General features: G+C 43.7%; 1 protein-coding gene across 1 annotated transcript; it reads left to right on the top strand.

The window, feature by feature from the left end:
• Window positions 1-1364: 1364 nt before the first annotated feature.
• On the top strand, window positions 1365-11257 carry tfcp2l1 (transcription factor CP2-like 1). Its single transcript, XM_015955002.3, has 15 exons — window positions 1365-1621; window positions 1901-2049; window positions 3244-3317; window positions 4213-4318; window positions 7092-7198; window positions 7266-7418; window positions 7483-7593; window positions 7884-7987; window positions 8978-9029; window positions 9163-9256; window positions 9632-9722; window positions 10383-10462; window positions 10577-10719; window positions 10997-11048; window positions 11126-11257. The coding sequence occupies exons 1-15, from the start codon at window positions 1563-1565 to the stop codon at window positions 11161-11163; spliced, it is 1413 nt and encodes a 470-aa protein (XP_015810488.3). The 5' UTR covers window positions 1365-1562; the 3' UTR covers window positions 11164-11257.
• Window positions 11258-18474: the final 7217 nt, after the last annotated feature.

Here is an 18474-nt window from a genome sequence, read left to right as displayed (position 1 = left end):
TCCGCACCTAACTAGTTAACTTGTGGGCGATTTGGGGCCCACTAGTGAACTAGTGACACTTATTTTGCACCTCACTAGTTAACTAGTGGACATTTGTACCCTCTCTAGTTAACTAGTGAGCAGTTCTGCCTTCACAAGTTTACATGTAAGTGTCACACTGAAGCCACTACTAGTTCACTAGCTGAGGTTCCTCTGGCCAGCATGTTAACTTGTGTGCCGCATGCAAATGTTTGGGGTGGGATTTTACGAAATTCCGCACTGTGATTGGTTGTCATATTTTATTTTGACACAGGGAGCCAATAGAGAGTCTTAATTTGAGAAATTCTCCGCCTCCTAATTAAAATTCTGCGCAACTAGCTAGCTAGTGTGAATGTAGACTTGAACTAGTTTACTAGTATACATTTATGTCCTCACTAGTTAACTAGTTTGGACAATGGATGCATCAACTAGGTAACTAGTGAGCCTGCTGCCATCAACTAGCTAGCTAGTGAGCCATTAATGGTTCACTAGTTAACTAGTGGCACTGACCTACTCCAACTAGTTAACTAGTTAGGAGTTAAGCCTTCACTAGTTAACTAGTGTGCACATTTTGGCCATCAATAGTTAACTAGTGAGACACAAAAAACCTTCAACTAGCTGACTGGTATGCACTTTGGCCTTTACTAGTTAACTAGTGAGCCATTTATGTGACAACTAGTTAACTAGTGAAGCCAAAATGTGTTCACTAGTTAACTAGTGCACATTTATGTCTACCACAAGTTAACTAGTGTGCACATTTTGGCCATCACTAGTTAACTAGTGAGACACAAAAACCTTCAACTAGCTGACTGGTATGCATTTTGGTCTTTACTAGTTAACTAGTGAGCCATTTATGTGTCAACTAGTTAACTAGTGAAGCCAAAATATGTTCACTAATTAACTAGTGCGCATTTATCTCTACCACAAGTTAACTAGTGTGCACATTTTGACCCTCACTAGTTAACTAGTGAGACAAATACCTTCAAGTAGCTGACTGCTATGCATTTCTGCTTTTACTAGTTAACTAGTGAGCAGTTTTTGTGTCAACTAGTTAACTACTGAAGCCTAAATGTGTTCACTAGTTAACTAGTGCGCATTTCTGCTGTCACTAGTTAACTAGTGGGCACATTTTCACCCTCGATATTTAACTAGTTGACACAAACATGTCTAACTAGTTAACTAGTGGACAGAAATGGCTTACATGTTCATGACAATTCTGGCTGATATCCTGATATCAGAATAAATGCTCATTTGGCTTGCCATATTCGTCAGCCTTCATTTGCTTTTATAAAATCCAGCAGGATGTCCACCAGAGGCCAGTCATGAGGTCCAGTCTGGAGCTGACGGCTGCAGACACACTGGTACTGTAGCAGGAGGTGTGTGTGCAGGCTCCGCCTCTCTAAAGGTCACCAAAGGTATGCTAATGGTGTCTAGGATGACATCACCGGGTCCATATAAGAGGCAGCCAGTCAGCTGAAGTCTGAGGATCCAGCAGGCTCTGCGTCTAAATCACTTCCTGTTGCTCCGGGATCAAAGGCACCAACATGCTGTTCTGTCACCCGCAGCCTGAGGCATACCTCCAGCAGTCCAGCAGCTACATCAGGTAAAGATCAGCAGGCTGGATCCAGCTTTTTGATTTGCCTGATGTTCGAAATCCTGAAGAGGACTTTTATTTACTGATAGTCTGTTTTAGTTCAGACAGGCTGGTGGTGCAGCTCACCTTTGTTCCTTTGTTTAGTGGATTAGATCAAACGGGACAATGGCCTCCAGCCTCATTACAGAAACATCATCACTGCTCCGTTTCTACCTGTGAAAGGCTTAATCCACCTTTTAGTTCAGATCCACATCAGGTTACATTTCTTCTTCTGGTGCTTTGTGTCAGAGATGCCTTGGCACCCTTCCTGAAGAGCGAAGAGGCCCGGGTTCTGGCTGAAGGTGGAGCCAAACGCACGCCGTTCCAGTACCTGCTGGGCGCCGCCACGTCTCCAGCTGTCAGGCAGCAGGAGGAGACGCTCACCTACCTGAACCAAGGTGATCCGTCGCCTCTGACTGGACGGCTGGAGCTCGCGTTATCACAGCAGAGACGTTCAGCCTGGTCTGATGTTCTCCATCTAAAACAGACAAACGGGCATCAAGCTCTAAAACAGATCTCGGGCTTTGATCATGAGTTTGATTCTGTAGATGAAAATAGATTTTTATTTGATCAGAGCAACCCGAACCTGGAGACTAAACAAAATCATGATTTAGCTTCATCCAAAGAACTTTGACCTTTTTATTGCTCATTGTTTAATTATAAAGCTTTACTGAGCTAATAAATATTAATTTTGTGTTTTATTTTACACCAGAACAGATAGACGTGCAAGTTAGTTAAGAACTACAGTTTTAGCTTTGTTTGCGTCACTTTACCGGTGCCATAGAAATAAATTATGATGATGATTATTAATAATAATATTATGATATCATTATTGTTGTTATTATTAATATTATTTAATTTTGATGTTTGAATAAAGTCAAGAGAAGCTTTATTCATTCTGACCTTTGAATCAAACTTTGACCATTTGAGCAATAATTTGAGATAAAATTGAACATTTTTTAATGTTTGTTAATCCAGGAACATCAAGCCTCATCAATTCAGTAAAAATGAGCATAAAATCAAATACTTTAATTGAACAGAAGAGTTGTTTACTGATGATGCGTTATTATGCCCGACATGGCGAACAAAACGCTGGAATGAGATTTTCTAGATGACGGGGTTCTAAAGGGGAGGTCTGCACCCCGCTGTGGGACGTTAAAGACCAGATGGGGTCTCTATGTTCAACCTAATTAATGAAGGGACTTCTGAGTGATTGAATGAGGCTTTTATTTTGAAAGTATAAAGCTGACTTTTATTGTTTTAATTGCATGGACTTTTACTGACTTTACCCAGGCTACACGAGCTTCTGCGTGTTTGAATCGTTCGTTCATCTCCTTCTCTAAACCTTCTCCTCTTGCTGTTTTCTCATGATGGAAGTTTAATTCAGCTTTTGTTTATCTGCTCAACTCTGATTTGTTTGGAGTAAAACAAAATGATGAAATGACCACAGGGGAGAGCAGCACAGATTTAGAACAGCTGATTTGAGATGTTTGAAGCATTTCTGATGTTTTCTGTGTGATGGAAACATGCGGGCTGCTCTGATTTCCCAGTTTTCAATTTTAATCAGGATTTTTTAATGTTTTGAAATGTAGGTCAGTCCTACGAAATCCGTATGCTCAACAGAAAGCTAGTGGACTACTCAGGTATGAGCAGCAGATATGTGAAGGTAGGTGTAAGGTTTCTCTGATCTTCTCTCTCTCTCTGGTTGAAAGTCTCTTTTCCTGGTTTGTCGCAGGTTCCTGAATGCCTCGTTTCTCTTCTGTTCTTCTGTCCTGAACATCTGCTGACCTCCTCTCCTCTTCCTCCTGCTTTCCTTTGCTTTACTGGGATTTCTTCATCAGGACTTGGGCGTCTTCCTGTCGGTCCAGGACCGTTGTGAAGATGCCGGGGTCGTGTGGATGAAACCCAGTAGCAGCTTACGGTCTGTTTGCTTCTGTCATTTTCATGTTTAGGCGAGCTTTTCAAATGTTTTAGTTCCTAACGGAGGTCATGACCTCTGAGCTCTGCCCGAGAGCTTCTGGCAGGCTCAGATAGACCAGGTTGTAAAGTCTGAACATCCTAGAGACACCAGAATGTGGCAGATGGCTTTTCTCCAAACACATGACGCCGTGGATCCAGAACCGTTTAGAGTTCTGGTCCTCAGTCATGTGTGAGTAGTTATTTAGGTTTAGAGAGCCTGAAACATGATTTAGTATTTTAGCTGTTGTGTGATGAGACTTCTCTGGTCAGGACTCCCACGTGGTGTCACCGGCTGCAGGTTTCAGTAAAGATCAGGTGTCCGTTTCACCAGAAACAAACCTGCCTTTTCTGGTTCGGTCGATCCTGATTTAGCTTTTATCTTCAAACTTTGATCATGTGTGAAACGTTTTAAAGATGATTCCATAAAGAGAGAAAAGAAGAAGGAGCCTAAATGGTCTTATGGATTCTTTAATGTGGGAATTCTTGGTCAGGATTTCTGGAGCCTTTTCCCACTTTGACCAACAGCCTAACTGTTGATGGTGAGAACAGCTCCGTTCGGACCGTTCCTGCTCTCTGTCCTGAAACCTGGTCCCTCTCCTCAGAGCATCATACGTGTGGTGTTCCATGACCGCCACCTACAGTACGTGGAGCGCCAGCAGCTGGAGGGATGGAGGTGGAACAGACCCGGAGATCGGATCTTGGACATCGGTGAGCAGCACCACACTGACGACACCTTAAACCCCATTCTGACTCAGCCGGTTTATCGTTTGGAGTCAGACTTTACGTGATGAAGCGTGACTAGACCTCATCATTGTAATGAAGTCAATTGGATTAAATAAATTGCTGAAGAGCTATTTATTTCTACTCTCATTACTTTGTGACCAACAGCTGTAATACTCTATTATTATAGAGTATCACCTTGCTTGGTCTTAGGATTCTTTTAATTATTAAGCGATCGTCACACTTCGCTTTGATTCAAGAACCAGTCAGTGTTGCAAACAAATAAGAATTTATTTTACAAATAATTTTAAGCCTTGACAAATGGTTTAACTATTATTTACTGTGAGTGGATGCAAACTAAGAGATGGGTGTCTGGAACTAGGTATGAATATAGTATTTCAGAGTCAAAATCTCCGCATCTCAGAGAGAGGTGAGTTCTGGATAATAAAGAAATTTGGTTTGGATCTGAGCTGTAAGCTGTTCTTCTCAAACTGCATACAGACACTATCTCACTGTGTTCTGCATAACCAAGTGGAGACCATCCACATATAAATATTGGACAATGGGTTTCCATAGGCTCCAATAACACGTTTTTGAAGAAAAATGGGAGGTGGCCACCACCGCCATTTTGACCGTGTCACAGGTTCAGTCAAGCCCAGACAATTCCACCAAAGGGAAGAGAGGTGGAGCTGAGGGTGGGGCTGTACAGCTGGGATCAACTGACGACACCCGGTCGAACTAGCTACAAGCTAACCTGAAGCTAACCCAAAGCTAACGCGGAGGTGGGAGCTAAGCTAACAGAGGTAGCAACCTAGCTACAACCGGAGTTAACTGTGCACAACACCAGAGCTTCTGAGTCAGAGATACGCCGGGCTGACCGCTGGGTAAAACCGGGTGGAAAACATCGGTCTCCCCAGAGCTCCACAAGCCGACAGTGGGAACCCAGCTCCACCAACATGTTATATTTCAACCCATTTTCTTAAGTGCAGCGTTATGTTAAATGCACTGGGTTTTACCCTATTACATTTAAATTTCATGGTTAAACAGTACATGTTAACATCTAAGCTCAGCTCGGCAGTGACCTAAAATACATAAATATAATTTTACTTACCGAAAAAAATGAAGTGGAGACTCATTGGACGCTCTATTAGTGCACACAATGCCACAGCAAGTCATTTTGTCCAACAATTGCACAAATAATATCCAAAAAAGAATACACAAATCCCGGAGCAGTTTCCAGGCCAGACCGAGGCTTTACTGAGGCCTTTCCACGGAGCTAGCTCTGCGGTCACGTGGGTCTGATGCTCTTTAATTATACAGAATTTTAGGCTTTTAATACACTTAAACAGAAGAGTGAGAAAAAAATTCACCCCCCTCAGAGTTGTCATGAGTGTAAAATAGATCATTTAAACCAAAAACATGTTTTGGTACCAGGCTGTAAACATGTTTATTTCTGCTGTGAAATTGGTATTTTTAACATGGGAGTCAATGAGGATTTGCTCGCTTCTGACACCAGCACCTAGTGCATGAGGGTGGACTGGATGAAACCAAGCGTCTCAAAACCACTCTGAAGGAGTGTTGCAAAATCGGCTTTGTTCTGCAGGAAACATCTCTTGTTGTCCTCAGCTTTGCAGGTGCAAAAGCTTAAGGTTTTGACAGTGTGTCAAAATCCTTTGGTAGCTCAGCTAAAGATGGCCAGTCTTAAAGCTCTGCTCTCCAACCCTCGTTCTGTTGGAGGTTCCAACTTGTCTCCGGGTGGAAGCAGAGCGGCTGGTTTTATAGCCTACTGTTTATCTATTACCAAAGTTATCAAGAATACTCAGAACGCACACTGTGATGCAGAGCCGCTGAGTCTGCGAAACAAGGTTAGTTTATGTGTAATGCGTCTTAATTTAGCCTTACTTCTTGTCTGGTGTGAGTGATCTAATCCAGTAAACATACTTAGCATCATTGAACAGATTCGTGAAACATTTCATCATTTATAATTATACATGGCAATATTTAGTGATTGTTAATTGTAAGATCTTCTTTTCTTCAAGGATTATTCTGAAATATAAAATGATTACTTATACTATGAAATCTTCTATTCTTCTGGGAATAAAAGTTTATTTTAGGAGTTATCTTGTGAGGAACCTTGGAAAGGAATGCTGCTGTTCAGCTTTATTATCTGATGAAGCTTCAGCTCAGCTGATGAAGTCGTCTGATTAAAGAGCCTGCGTGTCAGGGTAAAATACAGCAGAACGTGTGTAGCCAGGGTTATTTGCTCTGGCCGTGCATATGAACTGTGGGATCTCAAAATCAGTCCATTTGGTGACGTTACATCATCCAGCGGGTCCAACAGAACCTCTTCAGCAGTGAATCTGGAAGAGTTCTGGTCCGCTCTGTTTGAAGCTTCAGACATTCAGCTCTGCTGTGTTTGGATCATGGTTCTGTTGAATGTCCCGGTTCAGTCCAGACTTACGTTTGGTCTCTGGACTTGATGGGGGAGCCCAAACCATTAGCCTTCCACCTCTCTGCTTTAGGTTTAGGGGTCTTTTCCCTGAGTGGTGACCTCTGACCTTGGGGAGAACCTACTGGGTGGTGAATGGTGGTCTCCAGATAGTTAGACAATGAGCCTTGACCCTTCCTAGTAATGTCTTTACTGTCACCTGGTCCTTCTTGTGTTAACACACACCTGCATGCTCCAGAAAGTCTGCCTTCAGGGTTGGTGCGCTCTACACCGGCCCTCCAGACCAAATCTAAAGTGAGTCAATTGTTGCAGATATCCCACTGTCAGTGGGGATCCTGGAGCCTCGCTCCGACCCTTTGCACCTCAACACTATTGAGTTCGTCTGGGATCCTCTAAAAAACGCCTCGGTCTTCATCCAGGTACTGTCAGGTCCTAGTTGTCTAATCCAGGAGACCCTGTGGTTTGAGTTTTCTATTGTCTCCTCAGGTCAACTGCATCAGCACCGAGTTCACCCCCAGGAAGCACGGTGGTGAGAAAGGAGTCCCCTTTCGTATTCAGGTGGACACGTTCACCACCAACGAACACGGAGAATATGTGGAGCATGTTCATTCCTGCAGCTGCCAGGTCAAGGTGTTTAAGGTAAAACGCTTCCTTCTCCCACCACAAACACTCCCAGGATGCACCCTGACATCCCGATATTCAGCCCAAAGGAGCCGATCGTAAACTGAAGACAGACAAGGAGAAGATCGACAAGAAGTCCCCTCAGGACAGAGAGAAGTATCAGGTCTTCCATGAGACCACCCTGCTGAAGGAGGTGAGACAGGAAAGTGTGTGTTTGCCCTTCGGTAATGCCGGGCGGTAAATTCCTCCGTTACCTGGAGGCTGATGCCGTCGTAAATGTTCAGTTTAAACCCACACTAGGCGTGTTAATCAGTTACCGCACTGCTCCGAGCCCGATGCTCGTCAATGATTGGAGCTTTTTCTGTCTTTGGACCCCGGGTGAATCAGCAAGTGGTGTTCCTGTTAATCTGGTTTGTTGTTTAAAGGAAGCTGAACGTTTCTTAACATTGATGAGGTCAGTAACACCAGCTGTTTGGTTTCCAGTGCTCCCCGTGGCCCGACGCCCTAAACCTCTCCACCCACAGCAGCACCAGCATGCCATCACCAGTTTACCACAGCTCACCAACGCCCTGCTGCTTCCCCGATGGGTAAGTTGGCCCCATCACCTTGGTGCGGCAGAACTCCGTAGGAAAACTCAATCCTGATGTCACTTTTAGTTTGGTGTCTACAACATCAAACAGGTGTGGTCGGCTGCTTTCTGAACTGTGGTGTTTGGTTCCTGGGTCAAAGGTGACCTCCAGCAGCACCAGACCCTTTTCTCATTGCTGCATCAACAAGGATGGTCTTCTTATCACTGTGGAACAAATGTGCTTCAGTGATGTTTTAACTGTTTCTCTGCTCACGATTAAATGGTTCTGCACAAATCTGTTGGTCACCCAGAGCTTCAGGCCAGGTCTGCAGAGGCACCTGAAGCTCTGGAGCTCTGTTACTCTGCAGGTTTCAGGGTTTTCATCCAGTGTCTGATTAGGAATGGAAGTAGCGCCCTCTTCGGACTCGTAACAAGTTTGAGCACTCGTGAAGGACTCTGGTGTGTTTGGGACAGGAATCGCATCACAGCTTCACTCATAGGACCAGGAAACAGCTTCAGACACTGATTTTGGTTCTTCTGGGCAACCGTAGTGATTCATGGAGGATCAAAAGGAGAAACAACTTGAGATATTTGTTACTTATTCACTAAGAATGAAGCACAGGTCTTCCTGTTTCCATGCAGTTTTAATCCAAGCATAGCACAGATTATTAGATCATCAGGTTTGAAACTTAAGTCAAAGAGGAGGGTTCTGTTTCTGGAGGGGAAATCCAAATAAAAGAAGTAAATCATCACCCCAGTCTGTCTCAATCAATCAATCAATCAATCAATCAAATTTTATTTCTAAAGCGCTTTTCAAACAAAGTGTTATTCAAAGTGCTTTACAAAATGACCCCAGATTCCCATAACAGGTTAAAAACATTAACAAACATATGCAATCACACGCACACACACACAGACTCACACACACACACGAGTAAAAATTATATTAGGCTGAGTCCAGATGAGCCAAGTATGGTAACGCAAGTCTCTCTTCCTCATGTTCCCCAAGCAACTGTTGTCCGAGCCAGCAAGCGGAGGTGTTGATGCCTGGCTGCTCTGATGTAAGTAACGGAGAGCGGTGCAGAGTGAAAGTGTTAATCTCGCTCTCTCATTCCCTTTAGGCCATTGTTTGGAGACAGTGGATGCTGTGCAGCTATACTCATTTCAAGGACTCTTCTTCTTTCTGACATGTAGCATCTCCTGCCGTCGTCCTCGCCACAGGACACTCTGCAGTGGCTGCTCCGTCACAGGTTCTCGCCTTTCTCAAGGCTCTTCTCCAGCTTCTCAGGTGAAAATGGCAGCTCTCTGGGAAAACCCCTTCTGCGTTTGTTACTTATCCTCACCAGAAAGACATGGCAGATGAATCAAAGTTGATAAATTGTGATTTGATTGGAGGAAATCAACGCTTTAGGCTGATTAACGTTTCACTGATCACAATAATTAGAACCAATGCCCTTAATGCTGATGTCACAGATTTTTTATTTTATTTTGAGTCACAGAAAACAAAAAGGTTTGGATTTCCTCTTATTACAGCTGTTCTCAGAATGCCAGAGCTTGGCTCATTAAAATTTGAGTTAAATCCTCGAGCATCGGATCAGGATTTACAGTAGAACCGGACATGGGCCAGAACCAGAACCAGACTGTGTTTTTGTTGGTGCTGTAGGGGCTGATCTCCTGAGGATGAGCCGGGAGGATCTGATCCAGATCTGCGGTCCGGCAGATGGGATTCGTCTCTTTAACACGATGAAGGGCAGGTGAGGACCTGGAGGACCCGGTTCAAGCATCAGCTGCTTTGACCCCACCCCCTCCATCATGTGGGCTGAAAGGTCACAAGAATGCATGGTTTTACTGGATTAAACAGAGCAGTATGCTGTGTGTTACAGCATAAACAGGTCTAATCTGAGAGCTCAGATTGACACTCATAAAGGTTTCTGACATCTTCAGTCACAACCCAGACGCTCGGGACAGAAATCTTTATGTTTCAGCTGTGATGGATTACAGGTGCAGTTTGTTCACAAAGTTCATATTTGAATCTGGCTTCCAACTAAGCTCTAATTCATCTCCAGAAGTTTTCAAGCTTGGTTATGAATATAGAAAAAACCAGAAAGATGCAGAGACCTTCTGGAGACTAACCCTGGAGAAAAGATAACTTACCTAACATCATCATTTAGACTCTAATCTTTTATTTTATTCATTAACCAAAATCTGAATCAAATCTTTTGACTAAAATATTTAAAAACACTAGATTTTGATTTATAAATCAGACAAACTGGAAAATTCCGAGTTAAGGAAATGTGTTGGTCCATCCATCCTGGAGGTAGATCCAGGAGGAAAACCCAGACACGCTTTGAGAACAGGTGTGGGACTTGCTTCTGTAACTCAGAGGTAAAGAAGGATCTGCTGATGTTTTCCAGGTCCATCCAGCCTCGTCTGACCATCTACGTTTGTCAGCAGCAGAGCAGAAGCCAAGCCACCAAACCAGGAGGTGGAGATGGTAGGTGCTCAGACTAGTTCTCACAACACTGACATGACCCAGCAAGGCTACTCTGGACAACTCTGGGATTTAAGGCAGTCCTAGAAGATCTCAGACCTTCTGTCCTGCCTTCAGTTTACCACGCGCTCTACCTAGAGGAGCGGACTCTGACCGACCTGTCTGAGAAGGTCGCCATGCTCTTCAACATCACCCCACAACAGATCACACACATCTACAGACAGAAGAGCACCGGGATCCACATCCTGGTCTCTGATCAGGTAACACACACACACGCACACACACACACACACACACACGCACACATTCTGATTGGTGGAAAGTGTTTAAGAAATTGATGATGATGTAATTTTCATTTATTTTACGGTGTTCAGCGCCTTGGGCTGTCTGGATTGCTGGCAGGGAGGAGCTCTATGAATGAATGGATGAATGATGATGATGCTTAGTCCCATGTCTCTGAGCAGGGACGATTAAATTCACCATCATGTCTGATGGACAAACAGGTAAATAAACGATATTTAATCTGATTGGTTTCAGATGGTGCAGAACTTCAGGGAGGAAACTAGTTTCATCATCAGCTCAGTAAGAGGTAACTATGGTTCGTTTGGTGCGTGATGACATAATCCAGACTAGTGACTTCTTATGGGATTATTTCTCTTCAAACAGATGAAAACACTGAAGGTTTTAACATCGTGTTGAAATAACCGGCAGGAACCTGTGTGTGTGTGTTTGTGTGTGTGTGTGTGTGTGTGTGTGTGTGTGTGTGTGTGTGTGTGTGTGTACAGTTTGTAAACAGATCCCTGATAAAACATGTAAATTTCTGCTTTTGGCTCATTTTAGTTGTACTTTTTATTTTAGTTGCTGACTGAAATCCTTTCATATGTAATAATGTGAGTGAGTGAGTGAGTGAGTGAGTGAGTGAGTGAGTGAGTGAGTGAGTGAGTGAGTGAGTGAGTGAGTGAAAATGAGAAAGAAACAAAAGAATTAACCTGTTGGAGCTCCTGATGTTGCTCTTGTTGATATGTAAATGTAATTCGTTCAGGTTCATCTGTATAAATCGTGTGAATTTTACTCTAAATAAAATGTTTCGTGTTTCATTTAGGTCCGTTTTTATTGGTGGGTAGAGAATTCTGTTTGGGTGATGCAACATGAGCAGGTTGTGATGATGTCGTTCTTCACACAAACATGAAGTAGTTATCTGGAACAGTGGTGGTGCAACATGTCTATGCAGCTTACATTCACCCTGTGTGTGTGTGTGTGTGTGTGTGTGTGTGTGTGTTTGGGGGGGGGGGGGGGGATGTCATCTGCATAAAGATGGTAGGAGATTCCTTTGAAGGAGCTCAGGATGTGCTGAAGAGGAAGCAGATAGAGGAGGAAGAGCAGAGGCCCCAGCACAGAACCTTGTGGGACACCATGGGTAAGAGAGGTGGTGGAGGACCTAAACTTGGAGACAGCCACAGAAAAGGAGCGCTCAGAGAGATAAGAGGAGAACCACTCCAGAGCAGTTCCTGATAGGCCTACCCAGTCTCTCAGCCTCTTCAGTAGCAGGTGATGGTCAACAGTGTCAAAGGCTGCAGTCAGGTCCAGCAGGACCAGAACAGAACAGTCCCCTGCATCACTGTGAGTCAGAAGGTCATTAGAGACCCCAAGAAGAGCTGTTTCAGTAGAATGAGCTCTACGAAAACCTGACTGGAAGCTATCATAGATGTTATGTTCATCAAGAGCAGCTGTGAGTTGTTTAGCCACCACCTTTTCCAAGATCTTGGAGATGAACAGAAGTTTAGAGATGGGTCTGAAGCTGCTATGGCGAGAGGGGTCGAGACTCGTTTTTTAAGAAGCAGGTGGATTACAGCATTCTTAAAGTAAGCAGGGACCTGACCAGATACCAGAGAAGCATTAATTATAGAGAGCACGCTGGGGCCGATGGACTGAAAAGCACTTTTAAACAAAGATGAGGATAAGATGTGGAGGGGGCATGCAGAGTTGAGCCCTGCACGGGCCTAAAATCTGAGCCCGTGTCCGGCCCGGCCCGAGGGGGTGGAGCCCCAGCCCGACCCGGTCCGAGAAGGTTTTCAGGATTCTCTGGCCCGACCCGAGCCCGACTTTTTTTTTTAACCTTTCATGATGTTTTAGTGTGATAGGATGCTCAGCATTCTGATTTTCTGTGAGAAGCGTTCTGCAGTAAAAAAAAAAAAACAAAGAAAGAAAAACAGCATCAGTGCAGCTTTTTTTTCTAACAGAGCATATTTTCCGAGCGGCAGGTGAAATTTACGAACACTATATTAATTGGATGCGTTTGTAAATTTAATCTGCCGCTCTGAAAATGCGCTCTCCAGTTAGAACAAAACAGCAATGAATGCTGTATTTTTTAACTGCAGAGCAAATTTACTCACAGAAAAATAGAATGCTGCCGTTTTCATGAGAATAAACGAATGTTTTCTGACATCAAAGTGGACATAAAATGGCATATTAGAACAGGGGCACATGTTTCAATCAGCAGTTTGAGAATTCGTTTATAGGCGCGTTTATAAACCACACACACCTTAACTGAGCTAACGGTGCGTGGGAAGCAGGCAGGTGCTGCTGCGTTTAAGTGTTTCAGTTTTTTTTTTATGAATTCGATTAAAAATGAAGGCGCCCGGCCCGGCCCGTGTCCGAGGTAATTACACAGTCGTTGGCCCGAAGCCCTAGGCACGCGGGTCGGCCCGGCCCGCGTGCCTAGGGCTTCAGTGCAGGGCTCTAATGCAGAGGTCTTCATAGAGTTAGCTAGTTTGGTTAACTCAGTCAAAGAAACAGGAGCAAAGCTATCTAGGATGATGGGCCTGGTTGGAGTCGGGAGAGGCAGCGACAAGGCTGAAGGAGAGATGCTAGATCTAACCTTATTGACTTTGTCCACAAAGAAAGACAGACAGTTCTCACAGTCTGTAACAGAGTGGATGGAGGCTGTAGGAGAGGCAGGAGAGACGATGCTGTTGATGGTGATAGAGACATAAACTATGCCGGATGTTACAGCCCAAACCGGACACCAGTACAATCCTGATGCCTACTGTGATAGGGCTTGGGATCACACGTGATTATGTGTTGCATTATGGGATGTGTCAGATCAGAGGCACATACCTACCCACTTTCTGTCACGGAGCTGGTATGGAAACAAAACTACGCTTGGATGAGCTGACTGAACCACGCTGTACAGAGCTGTTTCAGTCATAGGCGTTTTTAGCCTATGACTCAAAAATGGTTTGATCTTGCTCACCTTTCCTGGCTCTGAGCCTTCCTGAGTGGCTGATATGCTGCAGTCAGGGTGACCGAGCTTCCTGCTTTCTGTGGGACAGTCCCGAACTTCCACTATGTTTCACTGGTCCTGCTGATGGAGACACCGTCCGGCATGTTTGACTCGTGGGAGATGGAAATGCTGTTACAGTACAGACTGAAAGCTGTTCAGAGAGAGTCTGTGATGGGTCAGCAGGTTCCTCAGTAATTAGACAGGTAAGATGCCAAAATAAGAGTCTAACACAGACAAGGTGTTTGTCTTGTTTCATACAAGCCAAACCCTGTTGAAGAACATGAAAGAACAGTTGAAATAATTAAATTAAAGCCTTGCTTATTTATTATGAGACTTATGAGAAAAAATTCAGAACATTAGGTTCAAATCTAACTTTTTTCAGAGATTAAAGTCAGTGTTTTTGATTTTCTCTCCCCTAAATATCTACTGTAAGAGATTGGTTTTGTTTTTGTTAGTTTTTAAAATGAAGAATCTGCTCATATTTTAAAACTACAACACCTGGACCAGTGGTTCCCAACCTGGGGTCCATGATCCACCAAGGGGCTTCCCACAACATTTGTGGGGATTTCAGCACATACAAGTGATTTTTGTCTTGAGGGGCGCTATACAAAGGATAACTTCTTTTTCCTCCTCCTCTTCTTTTCTCCATCTACAACATGTTTGTGCTGAGGTTGCGAGGTTACCACACAGCCAAGGGATCCTCAAGGACAGAAGATTGGGAGGCACTGACCTGGACCAGATTCTGCTACAGCGATAGCAGAATCCATTCAACATAAAGATTGTGATGTGTAAACTCGTAATTTGATTAGTGAAAACAATGTTTTTGTTTTCTTTCATGAATGTGAGAATAAAACTGAGTTAAAATGTTGAAGTGTATCTTGCCTGACCGGGCAGCTCTCTGGGTAATCAGCCCCCCTAAACCGCTGACGCTAGAATCGCCCCTGGACTGAATAGTGCTCATGGAAAACTCACTAGCTATATAGATGGTCTTATGAGTGTAAAGAAATCAAGAAAACAAACAGACGTTGCAGTGAAGAAGCAGAATTGGGAGAAAGTGTTAAACAACATGTTAAAACCCCTAAAAGGAAGCAGAGTACACAGGGGTACGTTAAATAGGAATGCCAGGGACCGGTAAGAGGATAAAATCAGCATTATGAATGGTTTGGATCCATATGAAAGACCCAAGACTGGAGCACCGAGGACAGCTTGTTGCTGCAGCAGCTCTACGTAATGAGCATTTTCGGCCAGCTTGGTGGTATGAGTGGATGTAAACATCCAGATGAGAGGTAAATGTGTCACTTGTTGATTTTTCTAGTAAAACAATCCCAACTGTCATCCCACAGACGTGTAGCAGGAGAACCTGTGTTGTGTTTCAGCCTTCTGCCAGGTGTGGGTAGCCTACGAGGGCACTGTGTGTGCATGTCGCCACTGAAGGAAATAAATGGTGTATAAAGAAAAGGTATGCCATCTGTAACTTTACAGGATAAAATACTCAAGTTCAGAAGGTGATGTTTGGCTGCTTACAGCTGCGATCCAAGTGAGCAGACAAGACTTTGTTGTGCTAGATATTGGTCTCTGTGGTAATGCCCCAAGCAGGAAAACAGTGAAAAGTTGGCCCATTTTCCACCTTTTTGCCGGGTGATCACATGTTGCACCCCACAACACAGCAACGATTTAGCATGGTTGCATAATATAACCGATCAAATTAATAAAAGATGAAACAAAACTGCAAGACCGATACTGAGCGTGCTGTTGTCTGGAGTAACAAGCAACAAGTAAGGATTCGGAGGCCGCCAACATGGAGGCAACGAATATAAGCTCAGAGGCTTATAGTAATAAAGTTGGTTGTGTTCTGTTGAAAGAGGTGAAACTCAATCTTCTTTACGTGGATGCGAGTCAGAGCCTTACAGGTCGTTTCAAGTGGGTCCTGCAGTTTAGCTATAGCTAGCCTAGTCTGAGTAGACCAGTCCCAATATGGTCCAGATGAAATAAAAATACTAAAACTGCCTTTTACTAAACTTTCACAAATCACAGTTTTACAGATTTGGTAGAGGTGGAGAACGCTTAGGGAGCATTAGGGATGCTTTAGCCAGGACGAGGTCAGGACCCAAGATGCAGAAACCTAGAATGACACAAGGCAGGAGCGTAGTAAAACGTAAAATCCTTTTATTACGAGTCAATGTCCAAAACTCCAAAAAATCCAAGAAGGGGCAGAAAGCCAAGCCTAAAGTCAGTCACCCCACTGACAAAAACAAAAAGCCCTTTGATGAGGAAAAACTTAGTCTCACGAGGAGGAACAGAACAACACAGACAACAACAATGGACCGACAAACATTGAGACACAGACAGGGTTATATACACAGGGACTGGGTGATTAAGAGATGAGGAGCAGGTGTGTGGGGAATAGGGCACAGGTGAAACAAATGAACTGAGGGAAGAAGCAGAAATTAGCAGGGGAGAAAACTATATCTTAAACCTGTAAACCAAAGCTACTAAAACAACCCAAACTAAACTTAAACACTGTAGAACAAAGACACGGGGGAATCTAAAAATAAGTAAACAAATGATCTGAGTGGGCAGCGAGAACTGAGGAGAGACTAGGAGAACATGAGGAAACCTGGAGGAGCTGGGGACTAAAAGGGCTGGGGACAACAAGGAGCACAGTACCTGAGGGGATACCTGGAGGGAGAACAGGAGGGGGCTGGGGACCAAAGGGACACAGAATCTGAGGGGACACCTAGAGGGAACCTGGAGGGGGCTGGAGAACACAGGGACACAGAACATGACAGCATTAGGGATACTTTAGGGATGCATTAGGGATAATTTAGGGATGCTTAGGGAGCGGAAACCTTGGGTGGAATTGCCCTTTCCTACACAGGAACCAACTTCAGCTTCGTAAATGTTCTTCCTCTTCACAGCAGACATCTTGCATGGGTCTCCATTTGCCCCCAGTGTATTAATGAGGATGGTGATTACCCAACAACAAAAAAAATCCACCTTTTTATTATGCTTCTTCACAAAATCAGACATATGGTCTGGCATGACAATTAAACTATCAATATAATTAACAGGTAGGCAAGAAACGTCCCACGTGATCTGCTTTCAACAGGCTGTTGCAACTAAAGGCTGTACAAAGAACAGGCATAGCTGATTCATCTGCGTTGACTCCAGTCCTCCAAACCCTCAGCTTTCTCCGTGTGGTTCGATGACGTCACTTTCATGAAGCACATTTGTAGTCCTGGACTTATTTTCACTTACTTTCAAAATGCGTGTTTAAATTCACAGACATCAAATGTAAAATGCATGGAACATAACAAGCGGAATTAGAAAATAGTGTTTTTAGCTGTAGCGTCATGAATGTCCTGTTCTTGACCTAAAGGTCATGATCTGCTGTGTCTGCTCGAGCAGAGACAAAGTCTCTCGACAGCCTAATCTGCATGAGATAGTGGCCAAGGTCTTTCATGCACTCTGCTCATCCGAACTGCTTCACCTCTGTTACCAAGACGAAGACGAACACTATTTTGATAAATACATAATCAACAACTTTGTTATTTACTAATAATAATGTGAGCCCAATGTTCAATCAATCTGTGAAACGACAATGTTATTACTTGATATTATAATCTTGGACATTTGCGCTAGACACGTGATGACACAGAGTAATGCTAAAGCCACACGACACATTTCCTTTTGTCTGATCCAATCAGAACCTTCGTTTCTGGGGCTAGGCGTGGTTTTCTGTGGTGTTTGTATAAACCTTCTTTTGCATGTCAAATTATGATTCGCCAGTAAACCAAAATATGACAATTATAAAAACTATCCCACGCCACCTTTTCGTTAGTTCTAAGCGTTCTAGAGAAGTCTCGGACAGGCCATCCGGATTCATCTTCAGCCATAAAGAACCTCGACAAGCTGGATAAAATCTGTTGCAAGTTACACCTGACCGCAATGGTTCCTTCAGAATAAAAGCTGAACCTCACGACCCCTTCAGGGTCTCGGAGACACCAGTGATAACCTGTCGTGACCTGGAAGCATTCCCAGACTAGTTTGGTCGGCACTGCTGCTTTTCTATCGGCTTCGGTTCCAAGGAGGGTCCTTGAGGACCTTGGCATTCTGGATCTAACGGAGGCTTCCCCTGGGGTACGTAGACCGACAGATGGCGTTTCATGTGTGTTATAAATCTCCAACTAAAGTTTAGAGAGAAACATTCACTCCCACTCATGACTAACCGCTTCTCCGGATCCACTGGTTCTGAATAACATTCCACACACACACTCCATCATTCATCACTTCTCACTCCACCTTAGTTCCGTCAGTACACAGAGTGTTTAAGTTAGTTTTGTTTAAATTGTGTAGAAATAAATTTCTTAACTATTTTAAACCTGACTCTCTCTCTTTCCTCGGAGTTTATACGAAGTGTGGCTTAATCCCTGCAATAAAAAGTTCTGATCTTCTGGTTAAAATAGTCAAAGATCCATCAGATTGATATTTCATATTTCTATGGAATCTCACATTTTATGGTTCATAAGTAAGATGTAAATGACTCATTCTTTACATATTGGCTAGCCCTAAGCCATTTATTTGTATATTGTGACATTTCATGTTGATTCTGAGTCATTTTAATTGATAAAACACTCAAAATTCATCAAAAATTGATGTGTTTGGTGGGAGACGGGACGATCACGTCATCTGCCACTAGAGAGAGCAGTTGACCTCCATTTAAGTCTAGAAA

Source organism: Nothobranchius furzeri, chromosome 7 (genome assembly GCF_043380555.1).
Source record: "Nothobranchius furzeri strain GRZ-AD chromosome 7, NfurGRZ-RIMD1, whole genome shotgun sequence".
Classification (NCBI taxonomy): Eukaryota; Metazoa; Chordata; class Actinopteri; order Cyprinodontiformes; family Nothobranchiidae; genus Nothobranchius; species Nothobranchius furzeri.
This window is presented reverse-complemented; position numbering and strand designations above follow the sequence as displayed.

Bases quoted from the DNA above. Each gene is read 5' to 3' on its own strand.
- tfcp2l1 (XM_015955002.3), top strand. From the start codon at position 1,563: ATGCTGTTCTGTCACCCGCAGCCTGAGGCATACCTCCAGCAGTCCAGC. The intron at 9,723-10,382 runs GTGAGGACCTGG...GATGTTTTCCAG, and splicing joins TTTAACACGATGAAGGGCAG to GTCCATCCAGCCTCGTCTGA. The intron at 11,049-11,125 runs GTAACTATGGTT...CTCTTCAAACAG, and splicing joins CATCATCAGCTCAGTAAGAG to ATGAAAACACTGAAGGTTTT.